The 25,896-nt window shown below is 39.8% G+C and overlaps 1 protein-coding gene across 1 annotated transcript in view; it reads left to right on the top strand.

Moving 5' to 3' along the window:
- The first annotated feature begins 250 nt into the window (after window positions 1-250).
- The window catches only part of atp2a3 (ATPase sarcoplasmic/endoplasmic reticulum Ca2+ transporting 3), a 73,479-nt gene continuing 47,833 nt past the window's right edge, over window positions 251-25,896 (top strand). The window contains exons 1-3 of the mRNA XM_034683094.1: window positions 251-652; window positions 17,870-17,887; window positions 18,224-18,306. Coding sequence (XP_034538985.1) covers window positions 535-652; window positions 17,870-17,887; window positions 18,224-18,306 — 219 coding nt within the window. The 5' untranslated portion in view covers window positions 251-534. The remainder of the gene's footprint in view (window positions 653-17,869; window positions 17,888-18,223; window positions 18,307-25,896) is intronic.

The raw sequence follows: 25,896 nt of genomic DNA, 5'->3' as shown, positions 1-25,896 counted from the left end.
GGTAGAAGAAGCTTCACTGAACTACAACAATAAATTAAAAAAAAATAAAGTTCTTGCCATGAGAAGCAGTAAAATGACGGGGCTGCATCAACCACAACTTGACAACAGTACAGAACCCACTCAGAAAAACAAAAAAACACAAGGACTGACAGAGTTTTATGTATCCCTAACATGTTTGCATGGAACCGCTGAACCCTGCGCTCAGGTACACGCAGCCAATGAGAGCGCAGGAGGGAGTGCTCATCAGAGAGGAGGCGGTCCACCCCGGCGCACACACAGCACACCTTCAGATGAAGATGAAGTAGCAGCAGCAGTCGATCAGCAGAGCAACAACAACGTCTGTCCCGCGGATCCGGAGGTTTTCTTTTCTTCAGGGGGAACAGGTGACGGACATCCAGTCAGCTGCTTCATCGTCCATCGGTGGAGATTACCGCAGTTTCACCTCCCCTCCTCGTGCGCACCCTGCGTTTGTCACAATAGATGTTTCTCAACTACATGCATTTCGACCTGATCATCTAAGCCCGGTCCACCACCATGGAAAATGCGCACACTAAATCGGCGACCGAAGTTTTGGACTACTTCGGCGTGAACGAAAACACTGGGCTGACTTTGGAGCAGGTCAAAGTCAATTTTGAGAAATATGGAGCAAACGGTGAGTAGTTTCAGGTATTTATTTCCTCTTTATTTCAGCTGGTGGTGCGTGTTACACAGCCTGAATGGGTCGATTAATTAACCAGGAAATCCTTCTACTACCGCTTAAATGTTAAGCTTTTGCAATTGGTGAGCGTAAAAAAAACAACCATCCTCCCTCTGGCGCTCTATCATTGGCACATTCATTGATGCAAATGCGTGTGTTGAAATCATTCATTGCGTATCACACTTGAAAAGTTGGCACCCCTGAACAGAGGAGTTGAAAACACAGACAGTCTTATTTAAACTCAAAATGATTCTAATCATTCTATTCTAAGACGACTTTTTAATTTCCTGGTCACCTGTGGTCACCTTATGTCAAAGAATGTCAAAACACAAGTAAAGCATTTCAATAAAGAAAGCTCTATTGTCATTGCAAATAAACCTGAAGCCCTCCCAAGCCAGGTATTGACACAGTAATGCTGCTCCTGTGCGTGTGTTTATGTGCGTGCATGTGTGTGCGTAAAGACAGACATCCCTGGCTGACACTCAGGGATCAGGAAGTGCAGGGCAGGCAAGCTCAGGCTACTGGACTGGAATAAGATGAGGTGTTGCAGATAATGAAACAATATCTTGAACAACCTGTTTTCACTTTCAACAGTTGTTCTCTACATGGCTCATACTTTCCAGCTCCAATTACAAGATAACAGATGCATAAAGTCATAAAGAGTGATACACGTCAACAAAGTAGTTGTGGCAGAAAGAGTGTAAATAGAGGTACAAGGAATCAGCAGAAACACAAATGTAGTTCCTTTTCATCCATGGTCATAATGCAGCAGCTCTCATACACAAAGCCCCATGAACTCTTCATTATTTCTGACTCCCAGCTGGTGTTTTATGGTGTTTTTTCGTGCTGAGCTCCGACCTGACATCGCCACACCTTTCCCTCTCTGCCTGTCATTTGCATGTGTGGCCAAGCTGTGCAGTGGAGCGGCATATTGTGCCAGTTGAACAGAAGCCCTTTTGTTGCAGCCAGCCACTCTACCCAGGGGCTTGTGATGACTTCATGGAAAGAAAGCAACGTCTTGCCACAGATAACATCTCTTTCGCTTTTAGCTGTGAACTTCCTGCCTTGTGTGAGCGCGGTAAAGATGCATGCAGCAGGGAGGGGATACCCTTGTTCCCTTTTTTGGGGCTCTCCACTCACAAGCTGATCCTCTATTACCCCACAAAAAAGGGAAAACTGCAAACAATCGACTCTGAGTCATTTCTATTTTGTCTGCATGTCACAGCAGAGTGATGTGGAGCTGTTAAATGGCTCCTTCCCCTCAAGCTGCAGATTTTGTAGCTTTGTGGAGTCTGTTCAGAGCTGTTTTACGGGTAGTATGCTTACCCTCACTCCCACTAACATGCCTCCACTGTGTCACTCTGAGGTGTAGTTAGCAGGATCTCATTATCAGCAGGATCATTAACCTAAATCAACATGTCCACAAACAAGACCTCAGCTGCGCAACTCCTCTCACACAGTCGACGTATGTCTGAGTTTGGGCCAGAGGAGGCAAACAGGAGGTGAGATTGACATGATCTGCTGTCATTTCACCACCAACGCACTGCTCCAAGTGTCCGCAGGAGGAGGTGCTGATGGGTTTGAGTCAAGCATCACACTCCTCCTCCTCAGTGGGTCTGTGGAGGCTTTACACTTGCTGGGTCTCTGGATGAGGGAGATTATCACTATTTCTAGAAACTTCTCAGAACTATAATGCATCAGAATTGCCTCCAATCCGACCTAAACTGTATTACTCACCAATATGCTAGTCAATGCATCATAGTATATTAGCCCTCGCAAAATATAAACTTCTTTCTTCTTCTCTAAACAGTGGCCTATGCTGCAGAAATATAAACCATGGCTGTTATTAGCAATGTCAGTTTAAGTGCAGGAAAGAGGATCTAGTTTCAGGGAAACTTTCATGTCAGGGTGGCTGATAACAACACTGCAGCGCTAGCAGAGAGATGAGCGTTGGCCAAGGCTAGCAACAAGTGTTTTTCCATTGACATATCTAAGTAAAGCTATCTACATGCTTAGCATCTTTTATGGTTAAGAAATATTCAGTGTACTGAATATGATCTGTGATCATGCTCCAATGCTAGTATTCATAGCCATCTTTAAAAGGTAGGTTGTGTATCGCTGAATGTTTTTTCTAAATCTCACTGGTGGAGGTGGGACACAATACACTGCAACGTATCCTTGCCCTGACTCATGCAATGCAATGATAATTTTCCTGCTGAATATCTTTATTTAATTTTAAAATAACATAACGCTCTAAATAGGTTTCCCTCACAATTTGACCAACCAGGTCTCTACTTTATGAGTCCTCATGGTGGTGCTAAAGACATCCATCCTGCACCCTTTAGAAGGACTTTTCCTCAGGGAACGAAACTTTGTGTTAAATCTTTACATAATTGTCCTGCAATTTTAATTTTGTAAGACAGGGGCGCTGCCAGGAATTTTGGAGCCCACGAAAAACTTCACTTTGATATTCTTTAAGGCCCATGTCAGTTATAGGCCCTCTTAATCACCATTTACCAGTTTCTCTTCCATATAGTGCCACTGAACGCAGAACTCCTGTATCTATTATTATTTTTACATCCTGCAATGTATCATATTGTAGTGAGAGGTATGTGGGGGTACTTGGCTTTGGACGCTCCTCAGGTTGAAGTATTGGATTCATTAGTGCAAAGGGGAGAAGAAGCATCAGACCATCTCTGCGTAGAGTTGTCTGTTTTCTGCTTTCTCAGCCCAACAATTAAGAAATAATGAGAGTGTTCTGCCTCATTACTTCTATAGATAGCTTAATGTTGTGATCTGGTTACAGGCCTCAGGGCAACATCTTTTCAAACTTAGGGCTGATCCATCTAATTAATTATTCTTTATGGGCTCTTAGTTCTGGCACTCTTGTCTTATTAAGAGAAAGGTTTGACCTTGATCTCTATGTTACAGATCCTTTGACTTTCCAAGGCTTGGACTTATAGAGAGGCATGAAAACGTGGCCTTCCATGTCACAACGAAATTAAAGACAGTTGAGCGGTGACTAGTCTTCATGGCTTTATGTCTCACTCTCGTGGTGAAACAGTTAATCTTGGCTGAGCAATGTCACAGTTTCTGATCCTTTTCTGAGGTGTTGAAGAATGGAGAATCTGGAGACTGCTGTGCAGAGGGGGGCCTGCTGACCTTTAACTCTTAACTTTCATAATTGTTCCAATGTAATAGCTCTCTCTCTCACTCACACACACACACACACACACGCACACACACACACACACACACACACACACACACACACACACACTCACACTCACACACACAAAATGCAGCTAATTTACTGTTTACAAGCACCTTAATTTACAAGACACTTTATCACTTTCATTGTGAAATGGCTGGTTCTGATGTTGTAGGGGAAATAGAAAGACTCTCTCTTACACACATGCATACACGCAAACACACTCACACTATCTGTGTGTGGGTGCACCAAGAATGTTTGTTCTGCAGCTAGCCGTGCTTGATGATTGGCTCGTGTACTTTCCCACAGCCCATATTTCAGAGAATAATCTGCTAATTTTTATAAGGTGTCAGTAAGAGGGCATTGTCCTCATAAGTAATCAACTTTTTTAGTGGGGTGTGACCTATAAAGGATTTTTCACCCTTTTTCTAGCTGACGCACAAGTTTAGAGCCTGCAGTGAAGAAAGAGGACTTAATTTATTGATTCCTCTTCTTTTTTTTAAACATTTTGGAGAATATAGCATAGCTTTTTTTAATCTCTCTTATCACACTGATAAGGTGCAGACTTAATAAAATAACAAAAGATAGTTAAATTAAGAGATATTAATAAAAGAAGTAAATAAATCCCTCATCAGCCTGAAAAGATTTAAAATTAGAGGTTGTGTCTACAGGCACTCCCACCTGGAGAGTACAATTGCGCAACATTTTCAGGTTAAACAAGCTGGCAAGACTTGTAACTGCACCACTATGATACAGTGTTTAAATTTTAATGCAAATGTTGACTTTCAGACATAATATGAAGATACATAAGAAACTCATAGACATGCAGCAGAGCCCTCAGTTCACTCTGCACACAGAGCTTCAGCTGATGTCACTGACATTAAGTCCTGTTAATTATTTGATTGGTTTGATCACCCCTAAAGTGGAAGTGCAATAATCCCCTTAAAAAGTTTTTCCTGTCGGTAATCCAGACCTAAGGGTGTCTCAGGTTGTTGCTAACAGTTTTTAGGTGTTACCCTCCATGTTGGTTATGAACCTTTTTTTGCGCTTGTATTCGACACAAACAGTAATTACTACTTCCTGTAGTGAAACCTCACTCTGTGTTGTCTTACTTCCTGATCTGCAACCTGACATGAAAACAGCCTGACTTATGTTTGAAACAGTTTCCTGCTCCTCCTCCTCTTTCATACGAAACACTTTTTTCATGCTATGAACTCCCCAATCAGAGTGTTTTTTTTTTTTTGTTAATTTCAGTGGTTGTAAAAATAGTCCAGTTGAGAGTTACACTGTGTTGGAGTTGTGTGTGGGCTGAAGAAGGAGAGCAAAGTCGTAGAAAAGTAATTTGAAGTCCTTTGGGTGTTGAGTCACTTCCCTGTTCTAGGCTCTGTGTGTGCCTGCCCGGCTGCCTTCAAAGACGCTGTGATCCTGTTCGAGCTTGTCACTTGTCTTATTTTCCCTCCCACCTCTGCAGCTGTCACTCACGGCCTGTTGGTGAGATGATGTTGAGTCACAGAGCTCCAACTTGTTGCTAAAAACACGGCCCTGTCCGCTGAGGAGATGTGTACTTAAACATGTTTGTGTTTCGAGCAGGGGTGTGTGTGTGTACACAGAGCACATGCTGTACAGTGTGTGTCTGCCTTCAGGGCACCATAAACTGGACAGTAGGTAATTTAACAGAGAGAGGGAGACATTGGCTATGTGTGTAGTACAATGAGCTGCATATAAAGTAACTTTTGTGGCTCTTTACTCTGTCAAGAGGAATAAATAAAAGCAGTCTTGTGTTTGGAGTTGATAGATGAACATGTTCAAAAACAAGTAACAAGAACACATCTCTGTGTTGGAACAAAAACTGCTTCAACTTGTCTTACGTACATAGAATTTGTCCTCTGAAGTTGATTTATGATGATCCACCTTGCCCAACCTTTTCAGTCCCCATGATAGCATCTTGCTTGCACATTTTCTTTATTTTCTAACAGTTATACTTCAGGGTAAGGACTTCAGGATTTTCAAAGGCAAACCCACTATTAAAAAGCTACATACAAAAGTAGTTACCTAGTTTGGGACAGGGGACACACATTAAGGGGTAATGTTTTCCCTCTCACTAGTTGGCACAATAATTACGTTTGCTAATTTTTATTTTTATTATTGTAGGTCTGAAATGCACGTCATACACTGTGTCCAAGCTATAGCACAGCTACCCGCCACAAGTGTTAGCCAGTGTTTAGAGCTGCAGGTCAGTGCTTGTAGATTAAAAGAGAGCTACAATGTCCAGCTTCACCATCATAATAGAAAGTGTTACTGAATGCAACATTGCTGCTCACTGATGTGCTTTTAATAGTCTTTGGACAACAATGGGACTCTGTGGCAAAAAGGAATAAGCAACAATGTATCATGCTTTAATTCACAATACAATGCATTTAAAACAGGATTAAGTCTTTCTTGTTTTTCTAATGAAAACATACAGATGTTTACCTGATGTTTTTTTAAGTACTCACAGTGTAGTTTTTGTAGTTGTAGTGGGGGTGTATTTTAAGTAATTCTACAGTGAAATGTTCACGTGTTTGAATACCCTCCAGCACTCCAAGGCTCAGATCAGTAAAGTTGTTCTGTACCAGCCATCTGATTGGATAAAAGTGTCGCTCTGGTTTCTAAACCTAGAATAAACCCTAAAAATAGTGAGGTGGTAACACAGATATTTCAGTCTGCCGTTTGGGGCTTTGCTGACTATTTTTCACCGCTTTCAGCCTCTGTGATTGGCTGCTGCGTGGCTGGGTGCCATCTTCCTGGCTGGCCTGTTGGGATGTTCGAAAACTGGTTCGTTGCACAGCTGTGACCTTGAAGAGGAAGCTGTGAGCCCTGACGAGATATCAGCTCTGTGCTAATCACCTCATGCATGTCCTGAGCAGTTGAAATGCCCTTTTCCTTTTCCTCTTCAACCTTCCAGTGGAACCCATCATGCTGTGAGGTCAAAATGAGCAGCAAGATGCCTGTTGTGGAGTGTTGACACCAGAATTGTATGTGCAACAGGCAGTGTCTGTGTAGTTAAAGTCCTGATGGAAACAGCAATTGCATAAGCACAGATATCTTGTAATAATCAGCAGCTTCAGCCTTTAGCGGTTCAGATTATCTGTTGCGCTGTGGTACACAAAATTTCCAATCAGTCTCATTTATATGTTGGTTTCAATATAAAACAGCTGAGAACAAGCTTTCTGGTACGAATGTGTCCTCAAAAAGTGTATCTAAAATATACAAAAAACCTCACAAACACAGGTCAGAGATACTTTCACAGGGCAAGTATGACAACGATACTGCTATATAGATTCAGCAGGCCAAGTCCTGCTCAACATCAGAGTCTCTTTTTTTCCCTGACCACAGTTTGATGATGTCAGAAGCAGTCCAGCCAATCAGCAGCTGCAGCAGCCATCGAGCCGAATCTCGAGTCATTTTCTGTCTTAATGGGCTTGAAAAGATAAAATCTCCACTTTCAAACTAATTCTCTGTTTCTGACAGGACAGCCTCGTGAAAAAACTTATCTCAGTGCAGCTTTGACAGCTGGTGGTATTTCCTCTCTGTGTGGCCTCCATGGAGGGAGTTTCAGTTGATCGGCTTATCAAACACAGCAGCTATAAAATTGTATTGAACAGGACATCTCATCAGTCGTCTCCGCTCTAGTCTTCTCCAGTTTCTCGATGAAACGAGACCATTATTGTCTACAGCTTTTGTCTAGAGTGTACTGTGCTGAATTCGAATTCATTTCGGCCAGAGAGTCTGAATGTGTCAGCAGGTTTCTTTCAATTGGCTGAGGTTGGTTGTGAAATGTCACTGCAGCTCAGTTTATTCTGAGGAAATCTTCTGTTACTTTGTTCTGGGATGTTCTGAAAATGTTCCCTTAGCATGAGAACATGTGTCACTATAAACATCAAAGTTATTGTCATACTACGGGAATATTTTAAAAAAAGTTAACCTTGTTAACTTGAGCACTTGTTTCTCTTTTTTAAAAGATTCTTATTTAGATTTTTTGCCTTCATTGAGAGGTAGGGCAGTGGGTAGAGTAGGAAACTGAGAAGAAAGAGTGGGGATTTAAATTCAGCAAAGGGTCCAGGGTCAGAAGAGAAGTCCGGACTGCTCACTTGAAGAAGCCATTGTACGCGACTTCACTGCTAAGTAAAACTGGCACCAAACACTCGTTTTCGGAATAAGTTTGTGATAAACTCTTCAAATTGTATTACTTCTTTACAAAATCGAATGTAAAAAAAGGCTTTTGATCCAGTCAAAACATGTAGACTGCCTCTATAAACCTTTAAACATCAAACAATAACCCTAATCCATTTAAAGCTATCAGCAACTCAGAACAAATGCTGTCAAAGCAATTATCCAAAATTAATGTTGTTTAGCTGTTTCTGCCAACATTTGCAATCACATTTGGGATCATTACGTTGGTCCCATAGACTATATAAAATTTGGACGTAGGATCCATGGCATAACCCATCTGTTTCTGAAGCGCTGTTTGAGGCCAATCGTTGGCGGCAGCCATATTGCTGCTGTCGAGTGATTGTGACCTAAAGAGGCTGGCTTTGAGCCTCCTAGCCAACAGCTACAGTGTTCCTGCCTGTCAATCAAGTCAACTGTGCCTCTCATTGGAAGACTCGTAATCTCAATATCTTTGAAAATGCTGAGTTAGAAAAATTTCACCCCCTCACAGTGGGAGTCGATCGAGAAATGAGCTATCCAGACTACACTCATCTTTTGTACCAGGCTGTAAACATGTTTATTTCTGCTGTAAAGATCGGCTTTTTCCCATTCATGTGTATGTGACTTCGGGTACTTCCGGAGCCAGCCTCAAGCGGATCCTCGATGAACTGCAGTTTTTAGCACTTCCGCATTGGACTCATTATCTTTAGACGGGAGGTTGCCACTTGGGCTGGTCCCTTAGTTAGTTTGTTGGTTCAAACGGACTGAAATATAATCTATCAAAGGGTTTAGTGAATAGGCGTGACATTTGTACATTCATAGTCCCCAGAGGATGGATGACATTGGCATTTCCTTGTTTCCTGTAAGGTATTCTTAAAACCTATCAAATTAGTTGCATTACATTTTTTAAAGACAGACAGAGTCCCCAGAGGATACATCTTGTTTCTTCTGTGGTGATTCCTCAACATTTCTTGTTGTGCTACCATTATTTTATTTTTATGATTTCTGTTTTTCAGTAAAATACACTTTGGCTTAGAAAGAACAAACAGGGACTTGAAGGTTAAATACTGAACCTGGAACCTACAGTGGAAACACACACAGAGTTTAAAGGTTTCTAGTTCCTGTGGAATGTTACTGTGATGAAAATGTGGTTATTGTCATGTTTAATGCAACTATTGTCCTCCAGAAAAGTGATAGCTTGGTTGTAAACTCTTCCACTTCCTCCTCTGCTCCTTTTCTCTTCCTTGAGGTGACTGTTCAGAAGTTAGGGGCTTCTTTTAAATAGCTGTTTACATTCATTCCACTTGATATGAGTTGTGCATTACTTCCTTAGAAAGTACATCCTCCACTGATATCTAGTTAAATGAGTGTTAGTCAGGCTGTAGAACTCTCCTCCTCTGTTACCTGCCATGCCTTCTAAGCAGCAGAGATAACGAGGTTAGGGAGGGGAACATTTATAATTCACATTTGATATTGTTAATGCATTCAGACCTTTTTTCCGATGGGAGAATACATTAGGAGAGAGCGGATATAGGAGGCTATAGTAGACTGTTATTAGGGTTACATCATCATGATATTTATAGGCCTGTTTTACATTCTCGTGGTTTGTGGATAGAGTGAGATCCCAGAGCAGAAGCCACAGCTGGGTTTAGACTACAGGAGTTTTGAGCCCGTTAAGACTTGATTTATCCCCCTCATCAATCAGAGAGGATATCTGGTTTTGGACCTTGGTCTGTGTTGAGAAGTCTTAATAATTTCAAGCATGTTTAATATTGAGGTTTTAAAAATATGTGTGGTAATGTTCTTCTCAAGCAAACCCCAATACCGGATAACAGACTGCTGGAAAGAAGGAGGCGGGGCTATTGAGTGTATCTCCAAGCAATGATAAACATTAGAGCCCCCGAGGCTGACATAGGCTAGCATACTAATGTTGACAAATACAAAGATGTACATTCTCTTCTCAGTTCTTCCCGAAAAATAAACTTCAAGTGTTGTCTGAGTTGCGAAAACATTTTCTCATCCAGACCTGTTTTGCTGTCTGCTTTTGTTTATTCTCAGTTCAAAGCAAACAGCGGGTTGTAGTTGGTGTCTTTTTTTCTGGCAATCACAAGATGGTCCATTGCTTCCTTGAACACAGTAATCGTTATATTATCCTGCTGTGACTGATGAGGTTTCTTTTTTGACAAAACTTGTAATTTATGCCTCTTTGACTTCAGTGAGACCGATATCTGACAAATTATTTGAAACTTCATTTACATGTGAATTTGTTAAAAGCTTTTAAATCCTGTAGTCTGAGCCCAGTCTTAGGTTAAAAATCTGAATGTGTACATCAGTACTCTGCACGTTAGCTAGCATACTACTGTTGACAGAAAACAATAGCATACCATAGATTGTTAAAATAATGGACATAGTATCCATGACGTCACCCATCTGTTCCTGAGGGATATTTTGAAGCCAATCATCAGCGGGAGCCATATTGGTAATGCAACCAAACTTAGTGTGAGGTAAAGAGACGGAGTTTGAGTCTCCAAGCCAACAGCTATGTGTTCCCGCCTGTCAATTAAATCAGTCATGTCCTTATTTGGGCAAAATTCGTAATCTTAATATCTTCTGAACTGTCGCGTTAGAAAAAAATTCACCCCTGTACAGTGTGTGCCGATAGAGAAATCAGCTATGTAGAGCCAAGCCTTTTTTTGAACCAGGCTGTAAACATTTTTATTTATGCTGCAAAGATCGTCTTTTTTGTATTGATGTCTATGTGGTTTTCGGTGTTTCTGCAGCCAGCCTCAAGCGGATTCGTGATAAATTGCAGTTCATAACACTTCTGCAGGGGCGTCATATTTTGAGACCTGAGGTTGCCGCTTGTAGTATACCAGGAACAATGACAGCCGTGGTTGCTGCTAAGTAATGGACAACCTGTGTTGCAGCATCACCCTGACATTCTCTCATTCAGATCTGTTTAGCCTTCTGCTTTTTGTTTTAAGGAGCTGTCCAGCAGGAGGATCATAGATTGTATAAAACATGGATGTAGTCTGAGTGGCATCACCCATCGGTTTCTGAGGCAGAGTTTAAAAGCCTATCTATAGTGTTTGCCAAATTGGAATTGCTGACTTGACCTAACTTTCAGTGGACAAGAGGCAAAGAAGTGGAGTTGAGGTAGGCTTTAAGCCTCTTTGCTAACAGCTACAGTGTTCCCACCTGTCAGTCAAGTCCGCTGTGCCTCTAATTATGTGGAACTCATAGCCTAATGTGTTCAACAATTCACCCTCTGTACAGTGTGTGCTAACAGAAAATGAGCTATTCAGGCCAAAATAATTTTCTGTACCAGCCTGTAAACATGTTTATTTCTGCTCTAAAGATTTCCTTTTAGAATGGGTGTGTTTGTGAGCTTTTTGCAGCCAGCCTCAAGTGGACACTCAGAGAACTACAGTTTGTAGCACTTCAGCATTGGCTTCACTTCTCAAGACCTGAGGTTGCTGCTTCAGTAGGTTGTAGTTAGTCTCTTAAAGTTCAGAATCTGGATGATAATATCAATACTTTGAAGCTTGACAGCATAAAACCAAAATAACTGACAGTGTTTTGAAGCAACTGATAATGTTATAGCTTTTGGGGGTAAAACTAGTTAGCACACTACAGACTGTGTTTCAAAGCAAAAGTGACCCCCTATGCCCACATGTCAGCTGAGGAAAAACTGAATCAAGATTTGTTCAGCATTCTGCTTAATATTTTCTATCTGCAGAGGATTGCTACAGCAGGCTGTTGTCAGACCATGTTAGGTTCACGTTTGCCTTTCTGTGTGACCGAAAGTGATTTCAGTATTTGGTTTAGATTTTGAAACTCCTGTAGTATGAGCCTGGCTTTAAAGCTGCGCAAGTCTTACTCGACCTGAAGACTGAAGGTGTGTCTGCTTGTTCGCATGCTACCACTCATGCTAGCTGTTATTAGCAGCATGCGGAGGCTAGAAATGAGCTTTGTCACAACAGAAAGTGTGTGTGGGGGTTTTGATGCCTGCATGCTGAATCAAGGCCCTGCTGATTGCATAACCATTATTCTTGGTAAATTTTGACAGGCACTGGCACATTTCCTCATGACACATTTTCACAAGAGGCTGAATGAGCTAAGTAACTATGGTAACTGCTGAAAACTTTCTCATGTTTGAAGTTTACAGAAGAGAAGCATGAACTCGAGCGTGTTAATACAACTCAACCACACTCTGATGTCATGTTTCCTGGGAGTCCAAGTAACCTGTTTGTAATTTGTGAGTGGACATAGTCTGACAGAGTGTTGGAGCAGCTTGTTCTTGAATTCATATTCTTTAAAAGGGATGATGCGATGTAACAGAGTTCCATTACAGAGTATGAAGCCAATGTGTTGCACTGAGAGTTTACAGCTTCAGCAAATGTTTACTCTTGTCCAGGCTTTTAGTATTTTGTACTAGGAATGGGTTATGATTTTAATATTTTGTAGTAATTCATTTAATCAAAGAATTGAATAAGTTCATGCGTAACTATCCAATAACAATTTTTTTTCAAATTTGTACTGGTGCTTGGTTGGAATGCAGTACTCCTGCCAGATGTTGGCTGTACACATCCAAAAGCTGTTTGCTTACCATATTATATAACCAAAGAAGAAAATTGCTGCATGATATAGCAAAAGAAGTTGAAAACAGTAGTGACAGTTGCTGGAGATATGGGTATAGGGTGCAAAAATGCAAAGACTGTTCATGAGCAGTCTACATGACTGTAAAATTTAAACATGCACGCCACACTGTTCTGTTACAGAACCAGCGACATGTAGCTCAAGGCAGATGCTCAATTTTGCCAGTCATTTCCTCCTGCCAGTAGCACCCTTGCCTCAGTGCCGATTAATGCTGCTGCCACACAATCATACCACTAACAGGACATGTATCCAATGGAGTTTAGTATTACACCACCATGAGCACAGTTTAACTTTTTCTCTACATATCCTGTCAGAGATCTGGACCTAGCAAAAAATGACTCTAAGACCCAAATAATGACAGTATGATCAGTTTATTCATTACTGTTCAGCCCTAGCCTTGGCATGTTTGCACGTACTAAGTCGAGGTCTGAGGGAGGAGGGGTTTATATGAATAATTGTCAAATAGATACCAGTGACTATATTGATCAATTTTTTGTCTTTAAATGCCCATCTGTAGTATATGCATTGTAATAAGATGTTCAGTACAGTGACTTTATACAACATGGATGTATACTTAGTAATATTTTTGTAGAGGCATTGTATGAGACCCAAAGATGGCAGTTGTCATATTGGAGATTCTGGCTCCAGCTAACTTGAGTCTCATTTAGAAACAAGAGGTGGAGCTGAAGCCATTGACAAGCCACCGGGATAACAGCTACATCATGCCCCACCTGTCAGTCCAATCACCACTAGTTATGTTTACTTTCAGCCTAAATATAACCAAATGCATGAGTTCTAAATAAGTGTATCCCACTCCAGGAAGTGCAGTTTTTTGGTCTTTCATGTCAACTTAATTTTCCAACACTGGAGGTTGGTGCTTGGTTTGGTAACGTAAAACCACATAACCTCACAGATATGGAGAATTAGAATTAAAAACATATACTTTACATACAAATATAAATTCCTGTCCCAATGCAAATTTAAAAAATTAAACACTTTTAGCTAGCATTTGACCTTGAGTGACCTTTTTGAGAGATTTTTCTATCTGGGCTTAATTTATTTCAGTTGGTAAGCTTCTTTATCAGCAGTTGGTTAGTTTGCAGAAACAGACGTCCAGTTTCCTGCTTTCCTTCCTGATGTTCTGGACTCAGAAACCAGCTCCCTGCTGTTGTTGGCAACAGTCTCCAGGAAGTGTCTCCCCTCTCTGAGCTGCACTGCGTGTAAACAAGCTCTTTTATTCATTGTCTGGGCCAAGAGTGGTAGGTGGGGAGGTGCTGTGGGGACACAGAGAGAGAGAGAGAGAGAGACAGAGAGAGAGAGAGAGAGAGAAAAGGAGGGAGGTGAAGTCAGTATTCAGGAATGCGCCTGGGCAAGCCCTCGGGTTGACACAGCCCAGATGACTGTGAGGGAATCCTTGGCAGAAGGAAGCCGGGGAACCCCGTTCACCACCTCCAGCCCTTTCCCTCCCTCCCTCCCTCCCTCCCTCTCTCCCTCTCTTTCCCCTTTAGTCTGTCTGGTCCTTTCACTCAATCCGTCTTTGTCTGCAGCCCTCAGCCAGCCTGTCTGCCATAAAAACATTATACAACCAGGGAGGCACTGTAATGGGGAAACCAGCTTATGTCAGACTGGTGGAGCATGGAAAACAGCAGAACTCACTTCTCCACATTTCTGCTGCCGCTGTGGGCAGAGTGCAGCCAAAAGTCCCCCGTGAGTTCAACCGTGTCCAACCTGAACTCTGAAAAGCTTCCAGACAGCAAGTTTGAAAAGTTCTTCACAATGACTCATCAGCTGGAATTATACAGGAGGAGGACGGTCTCTTGTGGAGCAGAGACACGACCTCTGCACATGGGTCAATTGGTTAAAAAATGATGTTTTATGGAGGCGTTATCGAATCAAAGCGCTGGGTTTTAATGCCTTTTAAGTACTTCTGTGCTCTTAAATAGCTTGGTTATGATGCAATAATCTGATCTCTCTCTCTCTCTCTGGTTTTATTACAAACCAAATTAGGAAAGTTATTCCATCTACTAGACAACTTTTTCATTACTTCTGGCAAAGTCTACACTCTTCCGACCACCCAATAACAACATTTGGAATCATTGGAAGTGTCCCAGGACTCTTAATGTGAAATAAATTTCTTTCCCTCAGTGGCACATGTATTGCATGTGGCTGCAAGGTTTTCAGTTTTTGGAAGGAGGCTGCAGGCTCGCGTCATGGCCCATCCTCTTTCCAGCCACTTTCTCCGCAGGGTCACGTTTTAGACTCATGTAGCGCCGTCTGGCTAAAACATGCAGAGAGACACAAGGTTTCCACTGCTTAAAGGAGAACTCCCACTTAACCAGAAAGAACAAAAACAAGAACTTTGGTGGCAGAGAAATACACAAATTTGAGCTTAAATTAATTCCTGGATGAATAGCATCACTTGTTGAGTTCTTTGGATAGGATGGATGCTGTTTGTTGCATGGGAACCTGTTTGGTCTTTGTGTTGGACTTGTGTTTCTGACAAACTCAATGACTAATCACTTCTGTGTCGCTTTTATGGTGACACAAATCAGCAGCCCTTGTCGATAGGAATTTTTTGTTAGATAGTGACTGATGTGTTTTCTACTCACTCCAGTGACTCATGTGTTGTGTTCTGTTTATCAAATCATCAGAGAGGAGAAGATGCTCAGCCTGTCTAAAATGCCCCTGAAAACACAGCATTTCATTCAAAATGACAGATGAGGAATGACAAGATGATGTGAAAGAGAAAAGCAAAGTATTGTGTTTACTGAGGGAGCTTATCCGCATACTGATGATAGAAAAGGGAGGTTTAGTGCTACTGATCACTGAGTAATGAAGTCAGGCTGTTCGAGGCTGAGTCTGCAGCATGAATATCAATTACATCACCAAAGTCTGGGGAAGGCAAAGTGTTGCCTGGACAAGCTGACAAAGGCTGCCTTTTTTCTTAAAAGTCTTTTCAGAGGGAGGACCAGCTATTGATTATTTCCAACATTAAATGTTACTTTTCTTTTTATTTAAAAGAACTGAAGCAACATTTGTAGATGGTAACCTGTAAAAGAAAAAGTGCAGAAATGCACGAAACTGCCTCTTCTCAGGTGTCCACTTGAGGCCGGCTTCATAAGCCAAGGAGACTCTGACAGAGCATTGAAATGCTAATTATAACCACAGAATTGAACATGTTTATAATTTGGTACAATACAATTATGGTCTCTGTACCTCATTTTATTCATTCACAACGACTTTGAACTTTTCTACATCTTATATCAGATTCAACAAACTTGTCCACTGCATCATTGATGTTCGGTGGGTGTCTTTGGACTCTAGTTTTCAGCATTAAAATGCATTCAATTTGAGGCTTTTATAATTAAGATGCAACACAGAGCTGGACAGGATGTTCTTCCTGCCTGTGGCCATCAAACTTTTCAACTTTCTCCTCCGAATGGCAGACGCATTGAGTCAATAAACAGCCTGTGGACTGTGGAATCCTGTCAGCAGCTTTTACTTAATGCAGAACTACTCTTTCAGTACTGACCTTCAGTATTCATCGTTTTCATAAATCAACTGTGCAGCTCTGGCAGTAACACTATTCTTTTTATATCAAAAGTACTAATCGATACTGTACCTCAGTATATTAGGAGTAGCATTAAGCATCTTTTAATTGGTTTCTAATTTTAGGTCTTTTAATGCACACTGTTGTTCCATACTTGAATAAAACACATACATTGTTTTACTTATGGGTAACATGCAATATATATTTGTGCTTGTTTGGTTTCTCTGTTTGCTTGTAGATTGTCGTTTTAGTGTTTTTATTTTTCAGTATTATTGTGAAGGCAGTTGAGCATTTGCAGCACTTTGAATCAAGATTTCAAATTTCTTGTATTGTATCAAATCACATTGTATCGTAAAATAATCTCACCTAGTCCATTTATGTTTAAAACTGCCAAATCACTGATGATTCCAGTCTTTAATCTGTGAACATTTCTAATTTATTAGTGTTATGCAAACTTTTTACAGTTTGATGAAACAGCCTTTGTAATGTATGATGGACATTTTTTTAATAGTTTATCAATGATAGGAATTAATCATTTGCAGTCCTTAAACATTTATGAAAGATTACCAGATTAAGTTTGGACATTCTTTTGCATTACAAAAAAGGTTATGATATCACATACAGTAGCTGAGGCAAGTTTTGATCACAGAGGTTCATTTTGAGAGATCACACACTTCCATCCACTTCACTGACTATATATTGAGTCCATTCCTGCAGATGATTTAAAACCATTCACAGGCTGACAGACCCTCAGTTATCTCAGATAACCTTTTCAGGAGCAGGATATGAGCAATCAAACTGGTATCAAAGGCCCTGGTTAGGTCTTATGAAGCTGTTTGTTATAACACTGTCGATGTGGATCAAGTTTTTCAGAATCTAGTGGCTTTATTAGGTACAAAGACCTGAGTTTAAGACATCCAGAGTTGAGAAAAGGGCGAAAATAATTTGTCTTTCGACCTCCAGCCTAAAAATGACATGTTGTGTGGCTCTGTTTTCCTGCTTTGAACCTCATTTATCTGCTAAGAAATATGTATGTGTCTTAGGGGTGAGTATTGCCAAGAACCTCATGATACGATACGCATCACGATACTTGGGTCACGATACGATAGTATCACGATATCACAATATTGTGATATATTGCAATATTCTACACAGTAAACTAAGAAAAAATAGAGATGGTGTATATGTAAATCACCCAATATTACTCAAAATTGAAAGGACAAATTAAGTCAAAACTATTTGATTGAAAACAACTTTTCCACTTTATTGTTTTTGAAATACTGAAGTTGTATTTTAGTTCCAACTTGGCTAAAATGTGAATTTTTATTATTACAAAAATATCGATATTAAGAGTTGAAATATCGATATCATATTGGAAGTCAAAGTATCGCGATATATTGCTGTATCGATATTTTTTCACACCTCTAATGTGTCTATGTATTTTAAATCCAAGCTCAGTCCTTCAGATGTATTAACTGATCTTTTTTGTCTCTCTCCTCCACCCTCTTCTCCTTTCGGCCTGGCTGATTCCTTTGCAACCTTGGTGGTGTGACATCAACAGAGCTCCCAGCTGAAGAAGGTAAATATTGATTTTTCCAGTGAACCGCAGGTCCTCCTCCCTTATACTACCTGATTAAGTGTCTCAAGCTTAAAGCTTTTCTCCCTGGTAGACTTGAAGGACTAAACTTTGGGAGGGGACACTACTGAAACACGCATGTTACTACTCCTTTGTAAACACGGGGATTGTCTTTCTTTACATCTGCTTATCCATAGCAGGAAAATAAAGTTAATGGTTACAGATACTTTCCACCTTTAAGTATAAAGGCTTACTTTGGCTCTTCACTGGGAAATCCACAATTGTATTCCCATGTCATGCACAAAAATGTGTGATCTGTATTGTCTTTGCATATTCCAGGGAAGTCCCTGTGGGAGCTGGTGGTGGAGCAGTTTGAAGACCTCCTGGTCAGGATCCTGCTGCTAGCTGCCTGTGTCTCATTTGTAAGTAGGACACGGATCATTACAACTCCAGTAGTTCTCATTTTATTTGTTCTTAATCTTGATTTTCAAATGTACTCCCTCCTGTGGGACTTGAAACCCAAATTAGACATTGGTCAGGAAATTGCCACTTAATAGGGTCCTCCATTAGCTTTGGGTAGCAATTATTCCTGTTAGAACACTGCTCAGCTTAGTTGGGGCTCATTGTTCGTGCAGAGGGTTGTGTCTTAAAGGCTTTTCTACACACTGTTTCATGTCTCAGTGAGAGACTGGGCCCCAGTAAATTATTATCCTTCACCTAAAGTGCCTGTGAGAACTTAAAGTTTTCTTTAATTTGTATGTGCGGGGCATTCGATGATAATGAGGTGCTGCACTGATTGGCAAACTGAATGTTGTCTGAGGCGGGGAGGATGCAGACTTGTGCAGATGGATGCAGAGACAGAAAAACACCAAAACAAACATGGTGAGCGCTCCAGAAGAACCCATGACGGCACACAGCCAAATGTTTCTTGTAAAAAACTGTATATTATATCTGCTGTTGCTGTTGTTTTTTAGTCACAAAATATTGGTAAAGATCCTTTTATGAGGATTAGTGTCGGATCAAACCCAGCTTTGTGCTGACCCTCCTTGTTGAAGCAGTACAAGGAGAGGTGGCTGGCACCAACAAATTAGCACTAACTGTAGCTAGCATATTTTTGATACAAAAAAGAGCAACCTTATTAGTGTTGGTTTTTGCACCATCAACAAAATAGTTTGCGGGTCTTCCTCTATTCTTTGACATCTTGACTCTGCAACACAGAAGCAAAACTACGCTAGGAGGAAACAGAATCGCTCATGGAGTGGGAGTGGGAACGATTTTGCATGCATGCGTATGCAAATCGCCCCCGTTGCTACGCCACAGCTGCAAAGTCAAATTGCTTTGTAGAAGCTATGGTGAAGCTATCTTTTCCAATTGAATGACTAAATAATATATGTATACACAAGGAAAAGCATGTTTTTCATTACATACAACCTATAAAAATAACTATATAGAAATGTATCAATACCATATAGCAGAAATACTCAATCTTGTCCCTAATGTCTACTTTTGTAGACCATGAAGAGGAATCACTATTATTTTTGGTCTATTTTAGGTTTAAGCAGAAGTTATGATAACTGTATAAAAATAGACCTTTGTAAAAGTAGAAGTGCTGTTTCAACATCTGAACTGAAGAAGAAGTGAAAAAGCACAGACTGAAATGTACTCACTGTATAAAAGTAGAAGTTAAAAGTAGCTCCTCTGAGGGACATTACTACAGACTGTTTTTTTGTACACATAAATGAACTTCATGTTGGATATGTTTTTAATTCTGACCACAAATTACCTAAAAATGAAATACAAGAATTCCTTACAAAAGGAACAGAAATGCTACAGAATATTATTCATCAGTTAGATAGGGGATGTTTTGCTCATCTGAAGCTGCTGTGGCCCTGTTGGTAATGTTGATCAGTTCTCTTTCATCCAAGTTCTGTAGCAACACATTCACAAGGTACTTTTACAGCAAAGTTTCCCTCTCGTAACCTTTTTCAAAATGATTTTTTATGTTTTGTTTATACTTTGATGTTTCCCAAAGAATCCCCTTTTCTTTGAGTTGTCCTATCCATTTTGGCATGCAGAATGACGTAAAACCAGAATAGTCAATAACTCTTCTTAGATATCTATACTAAACTGTTATTAGAAATAAAAGGGGCAAAAGTACAGACACTTGTGTTGAAATTAAGAGATTAAAAGTTAAAAACAGATACTCAAGTGTATTTACACAGTAAAGCAGTATTTCCACATTTGTTACCTCTCATCTCTGCTGAAAGGAAAACAGGTAGGGCTTTTTAGCCGTACTGGGAACACAACCATCCATCATAACTCCATCTGCTGCTGCTGCACCTCACACCACAGTGACCCTGCTCTGTGAAGGTCTGAGAGGGTGGAGAGGGGGGAATCCTGCCTGCATAATGACTTTTTTCCATCTATTACAGCACGTCCCTAATGTCTCTGGATGGAATTGCTGTTTCTATTCCTGAAAGTAGGAAAATTGCTCTAAAAATGTATATGACATAATGTATCCTCTCTAGCTGTTAGTGAGAGGTTCTTAGAGGGGGTGTGGGCGGGATGTTAAAGCAGGACTGTGCAGCGTGGGCTCACTTTTCCTCATGTAAACTAGTCCTTACTTTAAAAAGCTTGTTTAGTGTGGAACAAAGCCCCTGTTCCACTGCTGCATGGACTCTAAAGCTCTATGTCATCCCTGCCTGCAGTGTTTTTGGTTAAGGGACCTGATTTGACTTTAAATAATGAATATTATTACACTCCAATTTGCAGATCTTGTCTTTTGATAAATTATATTTCTATAATCCTCTTAAGCTTTTGATCTTTTCCACTGGCTCTCCTTTTTTTCCTCCTGTATTATCAGGGAGTGGCAGGAAGGGAGAGCAAACTGGAGTGAAAGTTGAGCCCTACCCTGCGACTCATTTGACTGATATTTTGAATATATTCAAACTGGGATGATTAGACTCTGCTTTGCATGTAATAGGATTGAAGCTCACCATCAGACAACACAGGGCTGGTTTTGACACACGTGTGGTCTTTACTTTTTACACTCTTTACATGTTGGGTAAAATAATTGACATCAAAAAGTGGGTGATATATTTAAAAACAATAAGATATATTGCAACAAATCACGCCATCAGACCTTTCCATGAAAAAAGCATTGTCTAGACGACAGCACATGTTGCTCCAAAACCTGTATTGTTCAGACAAATAAGCTATCTATGCCATGGACACTTATGCATCCCCATACCATGACAGATGCTCTCTTTTGAACTGTGCACTGATAAGAAGACAGTAAGTCCCTCTCCTCTTTAGAGTGGAGGATGCTGCATTCATGACTTCGATAAGAATGCTAAATTTTGATTTGTCAGACCACAGGACAGGTTTTCACTTTGCCTCAGTCCATCTTAACCAACCCAAGAAGTTACCACATTTCAGGGTCTTGTTGCGACGGACTGCATTTACAAAAAATTGACATATTTTTTAAAGGGAAGTGGAGCCTATGCTGTGATTTCCACTGCAGAGTCATGTCTACTTTTAGTGCAGTGCTGCCTGAGGGCAGTGGTGATTTTATAACTATTTTTCATAGTTGAACTAATTGCTCATGAAGTCGCCCATAGAGTGGTGAACGTCTGTCCATCTTAATATCTAAAAGACTCAACCTCTCTGTAATGCCCTTTTTATACCCAGTCATTACTTACCTGTTGCAATAACACCTCATTAGTTTGGAGATGTTCCTGCAGGGTTTTTTTAAGCATTACACAGCTTTTTAAATGCTTTGTTGTCCCTGTTCCAGCTGTTATGAAAAGGGTTGCTTGTTTCAAATTTAAAATGAGCGTCTATATATATATTTTCTTTTAAATACATTTTTTTGTTTTGTTTTAGCATTTCATGTTTTCTTTGCGCAATTTGCAGTTAAATATAGGCTTTAAATGATTTGCAAACCATCTAAATCCCAACTTTTTTGCATTTGGACTTGTCGTTTCTTTTTACTGAGGCAGTAAGCTTACAGTCAGATACCTCGCAATGACTTTTAATAGTGTATTGCCTCACAAAAAGCCCTACCAGCCACCTGAAACAATCAGAGCACTTCCTCCCTTTGAGCTAAAGAAAGAAACAGGGCTGAACTTTTATTTGGTTTTCCACGTCACTACGTCAAGAGAGCACAGGAAGGGACTAAAAAGTCAAGTCACTCTTAAATTGAATTTGAATACTGCTTTGTTTGCAGTTCATTTTTCAGTAGATGACCTTAAGGGTGTTTCTTTAGATTACTATGATGTGACTTAAATGCGTTTTTCTATTTTGCTGAGCGCTGTGTGATGCTCTAAAACTCAGGAGACATTCAGTTATAATGGGCCATCTGTCTGAATGTGTCTCAGCATTCAGCTATGCATCTAGAGTGTGAGGACCACAGTGTTTTAAGCTGGAAGGATAGGTTTATTTTAGTGATGATTCAAAATGTTCAATTTCTGCTTTATTTTGCCATGGATTGCTGAATTCAAGGAGATAAATATCATCCTCCAGTGAGTTATACTAAACCAGAAGAAATTCTCAATTTAAACCTTCATTCAGAGTTGGGTATTGAAGCCCCTCTCTGAATGAAATGTCTTTTAAATCGTCCTCTCAGAGAGGACTGCTTTTGTTGCCCTCAGCTCAGTCAGAAGGGAGATTTAGTGTCCCAAATCATGTGGAATGATGAGCTATCGACCAGCCCAGCCCGCTGTGACGTACGCTCCTGTGTGCTCAATACTCTGCAGAGAATATACTCCTTTATCATTTGCTAAACCCCATCAGATCAGGGAAAAGTACATCCACATCATCCCCACTTTTCACTCTCTGCTTTTGTTGTGCAGTAATTTTGGTTTCTTTACCTCCTATCGATATAATACTGGACATAAAGGTATGGGGTTGTTTTCTGTGTTGCAATGTGAAGATTATTTATTGTAAAGATCTCTTTTAAAGCATACTTTCTTATCAAACATCTAACCTAGAGTAGACTTCTGACACCTTTTTAAAATCTGTTAGTATTAAGCTATCATCAAGTGCTATTTATGGCTGTAGAGACGTGACAGAACTATGGTAACAGCAGAGTAAATGCTTATATTTGCTATCTTTGTAGAGATGAAATTGAAGCTCCTCTTTTTAATTCTATGAAGAACATGGCTGTAAGATTTGACTTGAAGCAGCACTGTTTCTTATAATTAATCACAATAGCCAGTATCTAAAATCTGCAGCTTCTCCTATTTTGTGAACATTTTAGGGCCTTTCAGCTCAGTGTTTTGGTTTCCTGCTCAACAACTTTTCTGTGTGAATTCACTTAGCCGAAAAATCTGTTAAAATCATCCAATTGTTGTCAGCCCAGTGCTAAAACACAGACAGAAAAAAGCTAGCAACTACCTATTAAACATAATTGAGCATTTAGCGGCTAAACAGCCAAGTTTTCATACCTCAGAGGAAAGTAGAGACAAATGGAAAGCGATAAAGGAGGGGTAGAAATGTAGTTTGCCTTCAACAGGTGACAAGAAAAATGAGTGTAGCTGTGGTTAATGCTTGGGACACAAATGTTTGCAAGTCTTTGCCAGCAAGTTTACCATAACTGTGCTAAAGATGATAATACGTGAAGTAAGGGATCATGATAAGTGAGTCGGGTGGTCCTGCAAAGAAAGTGAGCAAGACCCTGACTTAAAGAGTGGCATGTGTCTCACCCTGAAGGGATTCTAGTGTTCATAACCACCTGCTAACTATACATTATCCTGATAATTACCTGGCTTCCATCTAAAGACATAATCACATTAATACCAAATACTAATGTAGAGTTTATTTCATTGATTTTATAAAAGATGTATGTAAACAGCTAAAAAAAGAATCCCTCTGGTTCCACAGTTGTTAAAGCTTCCATAGCTTCCTTAATTGCTCTAATTCACATTTAACTGAACATTTCCGTAGAAGGTAACATTAGTCAAGGTGAACAGGACTTCTGCAGGAATATTTATGTTGACATTGCTGTTTTTTTTTCAGCTTTCTTTCTTCTCAGGAATTTGCAATTGATTCCCCTTTGAACATAAATAAGGCAAATGTCTCAACTTTTAACGTTGTAGCTATCATCTGTACTGTTTATGGTTTAAGTTACTTTGTAGCGATTTTCAACATTTCCTGGATTTCAGGACAGGATGCTGTTCCATTTTTCTCTATCAGATATAGTTGTGCCCAGTAGCTCCCCAGGCTGCTCTTTCATCTGTGCCCGCTAACTGTAATTATTTCTGGACTCTCAGGACCAGCCTGAGATGGAAACTAACATTTTGCCACAGTGTCAACAGGCAGAAGTGAAACTTGCAGGACTTATTTCTGTGGATTAATTTGATAAGACTTGTGTGATCCGGTTAGCCTGTGTGTTGCTTTTGCTGTTGAGAATGAATCCCTGCTGTTATGGGTTTTGACCTATCAGATTCAAGTACTCAAGCAGGTGATAATAATGTACGTATCTATGAATGTTTCTGCTCAAATAATCAAAGTATTTCATCAAAGGTTTATGTCAAAGCACAATACACTTTGAGGTTTTTTAATATCTCATTAGTGGAACTATCTACCGTACATCCTGATCCCACATTTCCAAACCTAGAAACCGTGAATGTTTCTTTAATTATGGTGAGATCTGTTTAGTTCAAGTATGTGTGGAAAGTTATTTTAATGTCACTAAACTTTTTGTTTGCTTTTTAATTTGAAAGTATGCTTTGCTGCTTGTTTTAGCTAGCTACTCCTTGAAGAGAGGTTACCAAGTGAGAAAAACGTGATTATTTACGAAGGTTAGAAAATCAAAAAAATGCTGTGTGATAAGTCTACAAACAGCAGAGTAAGTACCAATAGTAAAACACAGGAATTTGTACATCCTTTGTGCACAAGCCAAGCTGATGTCAAAGAATGTGCCCAAGGTCAGAAAACAAATCAGCTGCTGCACTGTCTGAATATTCAGTGATGCTCTTACATACATATTTAACATTATTGAATATCAGTTGCCTCTTCAATCAGATCAGATGTTAATTACATGAGAAGGTCAAACATGCTTTACATGACTATTTTCATAAAATATCTTTCATGACGAATGTGTTAAATACATGTATTTGTGAAACATCTCTGTATTTAAACCTTCAGGTAAACAAAGCATTGAAGGTTATTCTGAAAGCAAATTTCATTCTCATTATTTGAACTGTTGACTATCATGTCACTTCAGTTACTCAAACTTTACGTTCCAGTGCACATCCGCCTGAACAAACACCACACAAGAGAAAGAATTAGATCCTACAAGAGTCTTGTGTAAATGTTAATTTGTGTTTAATTTTCCAATCATCCCAGGGCCTTTGAGTTCTGAATCTAAACCATGCTGGGCTACTAAATACACACCTGCAAAACTAAGCTTCTTAGAATCACTTCAAATAAGCCTATTCCATGCAGGGTAATCCCAGTTGTTTAACTTTCCCAGAGGTTTCACTTCCTGAAGGATGTCATTTTATTTTATTTTTGCCCTTACTGTTTAATGCTGTGTTCTTCTGCTACATCCTCAATAATCTACTACACCATAATAATACTTTATTAGTTAAAACATATTAATCTATCAACTTGTTGCTAAATACTTAACCTAAAACCCAGTGGTGGACAAAGTACACGTCTTCATTACTTAAGTCGAAGTATAGATACTCCAGGTCAAATATTACTCCAATACAAGTGAAAGTTGCTCTGTCAGATTATTAATTGAGTTAAATTACTGAAGTACTTGCTTTTAAAAAAACTTAAGTATTTAAAGTACTTCTTAAAAATATCTCAAATCTTACAATACATGAGTGCAGTCAAGAATACATAGGAGTACACTTTGTTACATTATGTTTATCTAGAAACCATTACTTGAAATCTCTAAAAACTATACCATGGAATAAAAACACTAAGTTCTCCAAGCACAGACAACTTAGTTTGAAATGTTCATCTGGAGTTAAACAAATGTTACGTAGCTCAACACGCTT

This window comes from Notolabrus celidotus, chromosome 5, assembly GCF_009762535.1.
Source record: "Notolabrus celidotus isolate fNotCel1 chromosome 5, fNotCel1.pri, whole genome shotgun sequence".
Lineage (NCBI taxonomy): Eukaryota > Metazoa > Chordata > Actinopteri > Labriformes > Labridae > Notolabrus > Notolabrus celidotus.
This window is presented reverse-complemented; position numbering and strand designations above follow the sequence as displayed.